The sequence below is a fragment of the Lathamus discolor genome, chromosome 1, assembly GCF_037157495.1.
Source record: "Lathamus discolor isolate bLatDis1 chromosome 1, bLatDis1.hap1, whole genome shotgun sequence".
NCBI lineage: Eukaryota > Metazoa > Chordata > Aves > Psittaciformes > Psittacidae > Lathamus > Lathamus discolor.
In genome coordinates, this window is record NC_088884.1 from 74,471,778 (window position 1) to 74,484,714 (window position 12,937).

Below are 12,937 nucleotides of genomic sequence, written 5' to 3' on the forward strand. Positions count from 1 at the left end.
GTGGTGTCTGGTAACTGTATCACTATGAGGGTGCTGAGGCCCTGGCACCGGTTGCCCCGAGAAGCTGTGGCTGCCCCATCCCTGGCAGTGCTCAAGGCCAGGTTGGATGGGGATTGGAGCAACCTGGGCTAGTGGAAGGTGTCCCTGCCCATGGCAGGGGGTTGGAACTGGATGGGCTTTAAGCTGTAGTGAGTACTAATGTGGGTATCCAGACTGAGCCTTCCTGCAGACATGCAGCTGTGCAGGTCTCTGGCTACAGCGAATGCCTGAGCCTGGCACTTGTATTGGAGGGAGCCAGTGATACTGCTTGTGTTCGCTGTGAGCAAATAAATGACCTGCTCAGGCAGGTGGCTGAACTGAGGGAGGAGGTAGAAAGGTTGAGAGCCATTAGAGAGTGTGAAAGTGAAATAGATTGGTGGAACCACACCCTAAGGCAAGGGCAGAGGGAAGTGGTTCAACAAGTTATGGATCCCCTTCCCTCCTACCGTCAGACAGAAGGAGAGAGCTTAATGGACAAGGATGGATGGAGGGAGGTTCCTCCTCGGAGAGGTAAGCGAAAACCCTCACAATCCCTTCCTCCCTCCCAGTTGCCCTTGAATAACAGGTACGAGGTCTTGGAAATTCAGGGCCAGGTGAATGGAGATGGTGAGGCAAATCTATCTAGTGAGTCACCCAGGGCTAGTCACTCACCCCCATGCCTCAGAACTTCCCCAACCAAGAAGAAAAGAAGAGTAATTGTGGTGGGTGACTCCCTTCTGAGGGGAACAGAAGGGCCCATTTGTCGACCGGATCCACCCCACAGGGAGGTCTGCTGCCTGCCTGGGGCTCGGATTAGAGATGTTAAAAAGAAGCTCTCTGAACTGGTGCAGCCGTCTGACTACTACCCACTGCTGGTTTTTCAGGTTGGCAGTGACGAAATTATTACGAGGAACGTAAGGGCGATGAAGAGAGACTACAGGGCCCTGGGACGGCTGGTTAAAGGGTCTGGAGCGCAAGTGGTGTTTGCCTCCATACCTGTTGCAAGCGAGGGTGAAGGGATATATAAGAAGACTCTGCAGGTTAATGTATGGCTACGTGACTGGTGCCAAAGGCAGGGGTTTGGGTTTTTCAGTCACGGGCTGCTGTATGGGACACCTGGTTTGCTGGTGACAGGCGGGATACACCAGTCCCAGAGAAAAAAAAGGGTTTTGGGGCAGGAGTTAGCAGGGCTTATTGACAGGGCTTTAAACTAGTTATGAAGGGGGGAGGGGATTTAACTGGGCCTGTTGGGGACAAGCCCAAGAGGAACATGCTAGGGATTGAAGGATGGCGGGCTAAGGAGGACTATCAATCTCTTGTTTCACTTGTGGGAAAGGATAGCTCTTTAGACCCTGTCCCGCAGGGGAAAAAGAGTACTAGGACTGGCTCCCTGAAATGCCTGTACACCAATGCACGCAGCATGGGGAATAAACAGGAGGAGTTAGAAGTCTGTGTGCAGGCTAAAGGTTATGATCTAGTGGCAATTACAGAGACATGGTGGGACAGTTCACATGACTGGAATGTGGTCATGGATGGCTATGTCCTTTTTAGGAAAGATAGGTCGGCAAAGCGAGATGGTGGAGTTGCTCTTTACGTGAGAGAGCAACTAGAATGTATTGAGTTCTGTCCGGGGTCGGATGAGGAGCAAGTGGAATGTCTGTGGGTACGAATCAAGGGGCTGACTGGCACGGGTGATACAGTTGTGGGGGTCTATTACAGACCTCCTGATCAGGACGAAGGAGTTGATGAGGCTTTCTACAGGCAACTGGAAGTAGCCTCGCGACTACATGCCTTAGTCGTCGTGGGGGACTTTAATTACCCCGATATTTGCTGGAAGACTCACACAGCCAGTCATTCACAGTCTAGGAGGTTCCTCGAGTGCATTGATGATAATTTCTTAATGCAAATGGTGGACGTACCAACTAGGGGAGCAGCACTGCTAGATTTAGTACTCGCCAACAAGGAGGGTTTGGTCGAAGTGGTGACGGTCAATGGCAGCCTTGGCTGCAGTGACCATGAGATGGTGGAGTTTAGGATCCTGTGTGGGAGGAACAGAATACCTAGCAAAGCCACAGTTCTGGATTTCCGAAGGGCCAACTTTGGCCTCTTCAGTCAACTGCTAAGGGAAGTCTCATGGGAAAGTGTACTAGGCGGTAAAGGGGCTCAAGATAGTTGGTTAGCATTCAAGGACCGCTTCTTCCAAGCTCAGGATCGGAGCGTCCCAATGAGTAGGAAGTCAAGTAAGGGATCTAGGAGACCGGCGTGGTTAAACAAGGAGCTGCTGGGCAAACTCAAGTGGAAAAGGAGAATCTATGGATTATGGAAGGAGGGGCTGGCCGCTTGGGAGGAATATAGGACAGTTGTTAGAGGATGTAGGGAGGCAATTAGGACAGCTAAGGCCTCCTTGGAACTCAATCTTGCTAGTCGGGTTAAAGACAATAGAAAGGGCTTCTTCAAATACATAGCAAATAAAACTAAAACAAGAGGCAATATAGGCCCACTGCTGAACGAAGTGGGTACCCTGGAGACAGAGGATATAAAGAAGGCAGAGGTGCTGAATGCCTTCTTTGCCTCTGTCTTTACTCCTGCAGACTCTCCCCGAGGGCCCCGGATTTCTATAGCCCCAGAAGGAGTCAGGACAAAGGAGGAGTTTGCTTTGGTAGATGAGGATTGGGTTAGGGATCAGCTATGCAAACTGGACATCTGTAAATCGATGGGTCCGGATGAAATGCACCCACGGGTGCTGAGGGAGCTGGCGGAGGTCATTGCTAGGCCACTTTCCATCATCTTTGGTAAGTCGTGGGAAATGGGCGAGGTGCCTGAGGATTGGCGGATGGCAAAGGTCACACCAATCTATAAGAAGGGTAAGAAGGAGGACCCGGGTAATTATAGACCGGTCAGCCTTACCTCCATCCCTGGAAAGATGATGGAACAACTTATTCTTGACTCCATCACTAGGCATATCAAGGATGAGGGGGTCATTAAGAACAGCCAACATGGTTTTATGAGGGGGAAGTCATGTATGACCAACCTTATAGCCTTCTATGAGGAAGTGACTAGGTGGAGGGATGATGGTAGAGCGGTAGATGTAGTTTTTCTTGATTTCAGTAAGGCATTTGATACTGTCTCCCACAGCATCCTCATAGATAAGCTAAGGAAGTGTGGGCTTGACGATCAAGTAGTGAGGTGGATCGAGAACTGGTTGAAAGGAAGAAGGCAGAGAGTTGTGGTCAATGGCGCAGAATCTAGCTGGAGGTCTGTGACTAGTGGAGTTCCTCAGGGGTCGGTGCTGGGACCGGTGCTGTTTAATATTTTCATCAATGACCTGGATGAGGGAACTGAGTGCACCCTCAGCAAGTTTGCTGATGACACAAAACTGGGAGGAGTGGCTGACACACCAGAGGACTGTGCTGCCATTCAGCGAGACCTGGACAGGCTGGAGAGTTGGGCGGGGAGAAACTTGATGAAATTTAACAAGGGCAAGTGTAGAGTCTTGCATCTGGGGAAGAACAACCCCATGTACCAGTACAGGTTGGGGGGTGACCTGCTGGAAAGTAGTGAAGGGGAAAGGGACCTGGGGGTCCTGGTGGATAGGAGGATGACCATGAGCCAGCAATGTGCTCTTGCGGCCAAGAAGGCAAATGGCATCTTAGGGTGCATTAGAAAGGGAGTGGTTAGTAGGTCAAGAGAGGTTCTCCTCCCCCTCTACTCAGCCTTGGTGAGGCCGCATCTGGAATATTGCGTCCAGTTCTGGGCCCCTCTGTTCAAGAAGGACAGGGAATTGCTTGAAGGAGTCCAGCGCAGAGCCACAAAGATGATTAAGGGAGTGGAACATCTCCCTTATGAGGAGAGACTGAGGGAGCTGGGTCTCTTTAGCTTGCAAAAGAGGAGACTGAGGGGTGACCTCATCAATGTTTACAAATATGTGAAGGGTAGGTGTCAGGATGATGGAGCTAGGCTTTTTTCAGTGATATCCAGTGATAGGACAAGGGGCAATGGGTGTAAACTGGAACATAGGAAGTTCCACGTTAACATCAGGAAGAACTTCTTTACTGTCTCTTCCAGCACAAACCATTCTGTGATTCTATGATTATGATTATGCTTCTGTTCAGTCTCAGAAATAAAAGTTCAACTATACACATAAGTGACACCTTCTTGGGTAACTATTGAGGATATAAACAGCATTGAGACAAGCTGTACAACAGCCCACACACAAACATGCGGAAGAAAGGTACAAGCTTGATTTAGGCTTGGAGTATTTGGTAAAATACTGCATGCACAATGACCTGATAATTCACATAAGGAAGAAAAAGAGGAAAAAAATAATCTGATGGGACAAGCATGCCTTTCATAGCTGTCTTCAGACTGGAATGAGTGTCCTGCTTATTCATGTACGTGAGAAGTTTTTAGTCAAGGCCCATACAAATTTTTGCCAGTTATATATATAAGCTGTACAGTAAATCATCTGCCAGCACATTTTCAAGAGGGAAAAATGATGGATAATGTGTAAAATTTAAGGTATATAAATTGTGTTTCTTTTCAAATAAAGAACATTCACTCCATCAGTAAGCCATATAATCAGTATGTCTGTAACCAGGCACTTCCGTTTTAGCATGCCATAGATGCTCCATAGAAATAGGAACAATTCCAAGACTCCCAGGTCAGTACTTCACCACTACTACCTGTAGAGCTCTGTTTAAAAACAAATAAACCCCATGAAAGAGAAAGACAAAATCTTCCAGGAGCAAGATACAGTAATCTGATCAGTGTTAAGGCAGCATGTGGGAAGAAGGCAGCAAAAGGTGGTTGCTGGGGAGAAACTCTGGAGCTAGCTAGGGCTCAGTGAGCAGATGGCTCCTTCCAGCAATCCTTGCAGTAAAGCTGAGCAGTCAGCCTCTTCCTCCTGCTGCCACACTTCTCTGTGCATGCCATCAAGAGAGATGCTGTACCTAAGGAAACCTCGAGCAGAGTATGTCAGCAGGGAGAAGGTGAGCACTTGCAAGGAACCAGAAGGTGCTTCCTCATTTTTATGGCCGTAAGAATTTCTTGCTATTATAAAAACTGTTAAAAAAAATAAAAATTAAAATTTAAAAAGGACCCAGGGACTGAGACCATCTCCTGTAATAGTTTTGTTGTGGTGGTTTAACCCCAGCCAGCAGCTAAGCCCCATGCAGCCACTCGCTCACTCCTCCCAACATGATGGAGGAGAGAATCGAAAGAATAACAGTGAGAAAACTTGTGGGTTGAGATAGAGACCGTTTAACAGGTAAAGCAAAAGCCATGCACACAAGCAAAGCAAAAACAAGGAATTCATTCACCACTTCCCATGGGTAGGCAGTTGTTCAGCCATCCCCAGGAAAGCAGGGCTACATCATGTGTAACTGACATGGGAAGACAAATGCCACTTGTCACTCTGAACATCCTCCCTTTCCTCCTTCTTCCCTCACCTTTATATGTCAAACACTGCGTCATATGTCATGGAATATCCCTGTGGTCAGTTGGGGTCAGTTGTCCCTGCTGTGTCCGCTCCCAACTCCTTGTGCACCCCAGCCTGGTCACTGGCGGGGAGATGTGAGGAACAGAAAAAGCCTTGACTCTGTGTAAGCACTGCCCAGCAGTAACAAAACATAAATCTAAAACATAGCCCTATACTAGCTACTATGAAGAAAATTAACTCTATCCTGGCCAAAAGCAGCACAGTTGTACAGCCAACTAGTTTGTGGTGTACACTGTAGGAAATGTTTCTTTTTTTCCTGGTCAATTGCTCACTGCTGTGTGATGCTTCACTAGCTGTGTGGTGATTGAAGGGCTTTGTAGAGGAGTAGGAAAGAGCGGGGTGGAGGGGAGAATGTGAAGTGTGAAATTGTAGGCTTAAAGTGTAGGTTTAAACTAACAATAGTGTGTGTGTCTTTAAACTAACATAGTAGAATAGACCAATCTGTTCTAACTTGCTAACACATAGAGAGAAAGGAATGTTTGGCTGACGGGTGAAGGAACATCACAGAACTGATAACAACTAAGGAGACAGTAAATAAGATCAAGGGTGCTGGCCTTCAAGGCAGCAGAGTGGCGCCCGACGTGGAGCAAGACTGGAACAGAACAGAAGCAAGGACATACCAACTGCTAACTTGGCACTAGGACCTTGTGAGCATGCACAGGCACTGCGGTCATTCAGTAAACGCAGTAAGGAAGACTATCAGCAACCAGCAGAGACCCCCACACAGCAAGAAAGTGCATGAGTAATTACAATTATTAGAATTAGTTCCTGGAAATCTCATTAATATGTAAATCATTTCCTGGAAACCCTGTGAATACACGAGTGTGCTGAATATATAGCTGCTGACGGCAAGCAATGGATGCAGTCACCTTTGTGAAATGATTTGCGTATGTGCCCAGTGTTGCAATAAAGAATGGCTGCTTTCTAAAACTCCGAATTGAGTCTTGGAGAGTTTCTCCAACCGATTTTTATGGTAACAAAATCATACTGCTGCTTTGGCTATGAAGACGCATGTGTGCAGCCATACAGCTTGAATGGATCTATGGCACTGTTGCAGCTGGCAATCAGACAAGTTCCTTCCCGAGTGGAGTGAGGCACTTGGGACATGACCTGCTCCAGGGTCACATAAGGAATCAAGTGAGCCACTGGCACTGATGGTCCAGGATCCGACTGTCTTGCCATTGGCTCTAATGCATGCAGCACTCTTAATTTCCTTGAGACAATGAGCTACAAAAGAATAGTGCCAACTGCAACGCTTGGAAAGGAAAGGCCTCAACATGAAGCAGATGTTGTAACAACTTCTTCAAATTATCCTTAAATTTCCTCCAGACATCCTGCTTTCTTTAAATACGTATCTCTTTTCCACCTATCCAACAGCTCAGTAGCCAGCAGAATGGCTGTCACCTCATGCCTTTGGGCTTAGCTACTAGAACTTAACTGGTAAGCAGGGGAACACTTCATTTCTCTTCAGTTATGTTGATGCAATGGACCAAATGCAAATTGTTAATCTAAATTTATTTCAAATTACTTCAGAAGCATGAAAAAGGTGCAAGTCCTTCCACTTTACAGACACAGGGAGAGATTAAGCATTGTGCAGGAGACTCAGCTTTGATTTTTAGCAGAATTCATGATAAAATCCAATGCACTGGCTCACAGGTCTTCTGCTATAACTGAACTGTGGTGCCTCTTTTCTAGAGTAGGGACTTGTAAGTGTATGGAAGGATATATGAAATAATCAATTGTAATTAAAATCTATTGTAAGTTGTGCATATATTTAATGCCTGCTCCATTTACTGAAGTTGAGCATTAAGAAAGCATTCTTAAAAATGAGTAAAAGGAAGTGTGATGTAGAAAAGCAATTGAAAGTGGGATGCTTCTTTACAGGTACTATTCACAGTGACTTGAAAACCACCAGAAAGTCTGTGGAGCCCTTGTCTCATCGACAAAGGGTTGGGTGGCTCTCCCACAGGAGGGCCGTGAGGCCCCACCTACTGACCATCAGTGGGACAGGCTCCTACCTGTCTTTGGGGTTTAGAGAAATAATTGTACCCAGAGAATCACTGAACAAGGGGTCCCATCCCAGAAGGCTTCGGGATATACATTTTCTCTTAGCGAGATTCTAACATGATGTAGATTCCATTTTTTGGTCCAAGTGTGGCTTTTGATTTCAGCTGCAAAGGAATCTGAAAGAAAAAAAGATCATCTTATGTACAGGTGTATGTATTTGTTTATGTGTGTACAACACCCCCATATACAGATGGACATTTTTGCTGGGGGACCTATTCATACCAGGATTACTGTGGAAGCTGTAAAGTGCTTGTTCTATAGCGAGCTGTGGTAGTATAATATTAAATAGAATTTACACCCAGAGGCTGAGACAGTAGTTGCCCAGGTACACTGCAGATCTGAACAGAAAGAAATTAACTCTATAAACTCTACTGCTGCTGAGTAAGTGCCAGGTGCAATGTATATAGCAACAGGAATAACCTGAAGTGCTAAGATCCTGTCCTGGGTTGAGCAGCAGCAGTCATTTTTCTCCTTCTTAGGAGCTAGTACAGTGCTGTGTTTTGATCTTTTGGCCTGGGAACAGTGTTGATAACGCCGATGTTTTCAGTTGCTGCTTGAATGTTTGGTCTGGCCAAGGACTTTCTGAGCCTCATGCTCTGCCAGGGAGGAGGGGAAGCTGGGAGGAAGCAGAGACAGGACACCTGACCCAAACTGACCAAAGAGGTATTCCATACCACAGCACGTCGTGCCCAGGATGTAACTGGGAGTTACCAGAAGGGCTAGGGACTGCAGGGTTGGACGAGGTATCGGTCGGTGTTTGGCTGGGGGAAGTGGGGCGAGTTATTGGTCAGCTGGCATTGAGGTGTTGTATTCTTTCCTCCTGTTATTTCCTTTAGCATTATTATCATTGGAGGTAGCAGTAGCGATTTGTGTTATACCTTAGTTACTAGACTGTTCTTATCTCAACCCGTGGGAGTTGCATTCTTTTCGATTCTCCTCTCCGTCCCTCCAGGAGCAGGAGGAGGGCAAGAAGGGGGGGAGTGAGTGGACGAGGTTTGTGGTTGGGTTTAAACCACGACAGATCCGATGAAGGATGTATGCCCATTCTCACCCTATGTAAATCAAGGTGTTTTGACTGTGGTGTTGTTACACGGCTCTCCATTAAGGCAGGGCTGTGTAACTATTTGTTTTGTTGGAAAAATCGTAAAGGTTAAATCATGTTTTGATTAAAACTAGCAGTCCAGGCCTCTTGTCCCTCCTCATTATGGATGTGGCTCTACCAGTTTTCTCAAACTACGAGGAAGTCACAAAGGCAAGTCAGACATCCTTTCTAGGAAACACTGTCAACTCCCTGACGTTGACAAGTGTGGCCTTTAAGCCTCTGCTTGTACAAACCTCAGTCTCTGGGCAGGTCTTAAATTGAAACTTCTGCAAGATCCTCAGCAGAGTGATTTTTGTCTCCAGCAATCCCATTTTCATGCCAATGCAGCCACGGGGTCCTCCCCCAAAGGGGAGGTATGCAAAGGGATGACGTTCCTTCTTAGCCTCCTCCGTAAACCTAGAAGGTACAGAGATGAAAATCGTTCAAGAAATGCTTTTTGCTCCTGATTCCATGTTTTTAATTCACATTTCAAAAGGTGGTTATTTCAATTGGTCTTAATGGACAGGTCAAGGGCACTGTTGACAGGTTGTGTCCTGATGGGAACGACACCCTTAAGTAAACAGGTAATTGACTTATGGCCATCAGCGTTTGTCAACTGGTGATTCCAGGAGAGGACAGACAGACATTGCTTCTAATCTGTCTTTCATGAATTGCTTTCATTTCATGACCGTGCTCAGTAGAATGATAACTTTAGGTGCAGACATGCTATCTCTGTCGAACTTTGCATGTATGAGGGAGAGATTACAACTAAGAGGAAACTAAGGGGCTGCAATTTGAACTAACTAGCATTAGCAACATCACCTCCTTGCTGTAGAACACAGAAACAGATCAATGGGAATTTGTAGCTTGCAAGGGGAGATGAAATCTCATGGGATTGGCTAGGCCATGGAAGACAGTTATAATTCAGTAGAGGCCCTCCCTCTGCTCTTGGTCCAAAGGGACCAGTTTCCCAGTTGGGAAACACTGAAATTGCACACAATTCTGTTCTTAGAGCTGAAGTGCCTCAGCCAATTGTAAAGGCTCATTAATGTGTCAGTCTGTATGCAGATGCAGTTCCACATCTAGCTAGCTTTAAAATACTTGATCAACCATCTAGAAATGTGTCTTTTCTTTTTTTTTTTTTTTTTTTTCTCAAGGAAGGAAATAAAAATTTCTATTTGAACAGCAGTACAAAGAAAAAAAATGAACTCTGTTTGCCAGCATCTGCAAAGATGGATGTACTTCGGACAGAATATGTACAGATGAGAACACAGAGGCTGAGCCAGTATAAGTTATTAAGGCCAATGCATAATAAACAAGGTGAGCCTCACCCTGGCCTGTGCTGAGTCACTGTTCAGAGTAGTTCCTTAAAACAAGCAAACCTTTACACCAGTGGCATCACCCTGGAAATATACACAGTCCTCCCATGTCTTAAGGTATTTGGAGCTGCCCCGGTAGTACAAAACTACTTTTCCAGTTCTGCATGTGGATGAAAGCTCTGTTCTTTATGTATGGGGTCATCCCTGAAAATCTCTCATCTGTTTGGATACAGTTTGCAAGAAATTTAGATTGCTATGGCCTGGAGATCTCATGCAGGGTAGAAAGATAAGGTGTAAGAATCACAGAATTATTAGGGTTGGAAAGGACCTTAAGATCATCTACTTCCAAACCTCTGCCGTGGGCAAGCACGCCTCACACTAGACCGTGTCACCCAAGGCTCCTTAAGGTCCTTTCCAACCCTAACCATTCTATGATTCTATGATGAAATAAGGACTTCAACCTAAGAATGGAAAGCATAACTCCATGTACCTCTCAGGGATGAACTTCTCAGGATCTGGCCAGAACTCAGGGTTGTGGTGGAGATGTCCAACTGCAGTTTCAATGACAGCCCCAGCTGGAATATGCTGCCCCAGCACTACGCAGTCTTTAGCTGCTTCCCGAGTGAACCTGAAACAGTAAGTGTCATGTATCCCAGATGATTAATAAAGGTAAAAGCTCAATAGGAGGGAACCATAAAATCAATCACTTAGCTGGACTGCCTGCAATTTCAGAAGTAACACATTCCCAGTAGGTAAATACAGCAGCCATTGCTGATGCTAGTGTCTCCTCTGATGACAATCATCTCCACCTACAAGCACACAGCTCCAACCCAGCTGGCTAACTTTTGTCCTTTTCACAGTAAAGCATTTCTGGTTGCTTAGTTTTTCCCAAACATTTACTGTCAAACTACAGTTTTGTTGCTAATGTTGGTTTTAGACCGGTTCTTTATGAAAACTGCGGATGAAATGTGTCAGTCATCTCTAACAGACAGAAAGATTATGATGGTTTGCTTTCAGGAGAAAATTGGATCAAATATAGTTTTGAGCTTGTTTATTTGAGAAGCTTCCCCATGTTGGGACAGCAAGTGAAACTTAGCAAGGGATGTTTTATATATTAGGGCTAAGTGTTCTGCTGCTACAAAAACACAACCAATTGACAAGCTTTGGAAAGTTATTTCACATACGCTCATCAAAGACAGGCATGATGTTCACAACAAAATTCTGCGATTTCCTCACATCTTGTGGTGATAGGTGACAGAGTAGGACTGTCCTTAGGAACCTTATCATGACAAGAAGACTAAGAAAAGCCACCTGCCAAAGCTCAGCTTGGGTGTGTAAACCTTGTAAGAAATGGTGTGTGGGTGCACTTGTATGGTGGCAGATCCTGATCCCAATCTCTTGGTTCTTGCGTGGTCACTGCAGACCCCAAACCAGCCCAGACCCAGGCAAGTGCCCTGCTATCTCAGACTAGGTGCTATTCTCCCGTACCAGCTGGGAGCACAGGGGTGAGAACAAATGCAGGAGCTCCCTTTGCTGCTCCCTGCACTGTGCTTGAAAAGTAGAACAAAGATTTCAGTTTCAGGGCTGTCAGTCTGGTATCATTACAGGAACACATTCCTTCCTCGCTGTCAGACATCTCTGTCTTTCTTATAGACAAATAAATAATAAGAGGCTCCAAACCTGGAACAAAACACTGGCATCCTAAAAAACACATTGACAAGCCATCCTTCTCATCCTTACATGAATCTGGTGATAGTGGAAACATGAGCTCTGGGAAGAAAGTTCTCTAGCGATTAAAATCATTTTTTAATAAAACAACTCATTTTTTTATTAATAACCTTGGCTGCTACTGAATTTTCCCCTAACTCAGCATTATCTTTGTCACAAGCAATTAACATCTTTCCGAGGTACTGGGCTGTCCTATCCGTTCCACATCCATTGGAATAAAAGCCAAATCAATAAACAGCACTGACAATGCCAACTGAAACTTTGGAACAACTTTGCTCCATTCGCATTCTATTTCCTATCTGACAAACACTGATTGTTTCCCAGTGTTTCAGCTGAAGCTCAAAGATCCCTGATGCTTTAACTGGCAAAACAATTTCCACTTACATTACGCCATGTATAACATAGTAAAGCCCAGTCATCTCATCCAAGAGCAAGTATCTATGACAATATTTTTTGTTTGAACAATTCTGCAGACATCCATGGAAAAGTCTTGACTTCTGATCTTTGTGAACATATAAAAGAGAGTATGATTTTAAGCTTTTTTTTTTTTTTTCTTAAGGTGCTTGCTATCATGGGATAAACTTTTCAAAGGCTCTCACAGCAAGTTCAATTTTGTCTCCTTTCCAGTCACCTGACGTTTTCCTCAGCTTCATAAGGAGCAGTGCAACTGGCTGGCTACTTTGAAAAGCTCCATTCTTAACATTTGAATTTATCTTGTGATAACTTGGAAATTTGACAATCAGTTTTCTAGCTTATTTCCCCTGGTCTTTAGTTCATCAATATAACTTAGTGAGATTAGTCTTGTGAGAACTGGGGCAAAACTTTCAAAATATAATGGATGTAGCCATTAGCTACATTTAGTTATATTAGTATAATACAGTACAAAGTGCAAATCAGTAGGGACCCAAGTTAAACACACATGTAAAATACAGCTTTCTGAGTGTGCAGCACTTCCACAAATCAGGGCCTTAATGACCAACAGTCTAGGGCAGGTCTTTGCTCCATATCCCCAAAGCCTGAGGCATATGGAGGCAGCACCATCCAGTTTTGCAGCCAGTCCTGCTGCAAAATGGCTCCATCCTCTAGCCGTGGGGGATATGAAGAACAGTGAGGAAGCAATCTTGGCCCGTAAGTTGTAAAAAAGTGCCTTACAAATACCAGTATTGGCCAGTTTTCCTTTAATAGGCTATTTTATATCTTTCAAATGCACAAGCAGTATTGATATTG

General features: G+C 45.1%; 1 protein-coding gene across 4 annotated transcripts in view; it reads right to left on the reverse strand.

The window, feature by feature from the left end:
- Nucleotides 1–7,013: 7,013 nt before the first annotated feature.
- Nucleotides 7,014–12,937, reverse strand: part of TBXAS1 (thromboxane A synthase 1) — a 228,641-nt gene continuing 222,717 nt past the window's right edge. For all 4 annotated transcript variants that reach the window (XM_065680635.1, XM_065680662.1, XM_065680643.1 and 1 more), the window contains 3 exons: nucleotides 10,473–10,610; nucleotides 8,918–9,080; nucleotides 7,014–7,698 (listed from right to left, as the gene is read on the reverse strand). In XM_065680635.1, the coding sequence (XP_065536707.1) occupies nucleotides 7,624–7,698; nucleotides 8,918–9,080; nucleotides 10,473–10,610 (376 nt within the window). In that variant the 3' untranslated portion in view covers nucleotides 7,014–7,623. The remainder of the gene's footprint in view (nucleotides 7,699–8,917; nucleotides 9,081–10,472; nucleotides 10,611–12,937) is intronic.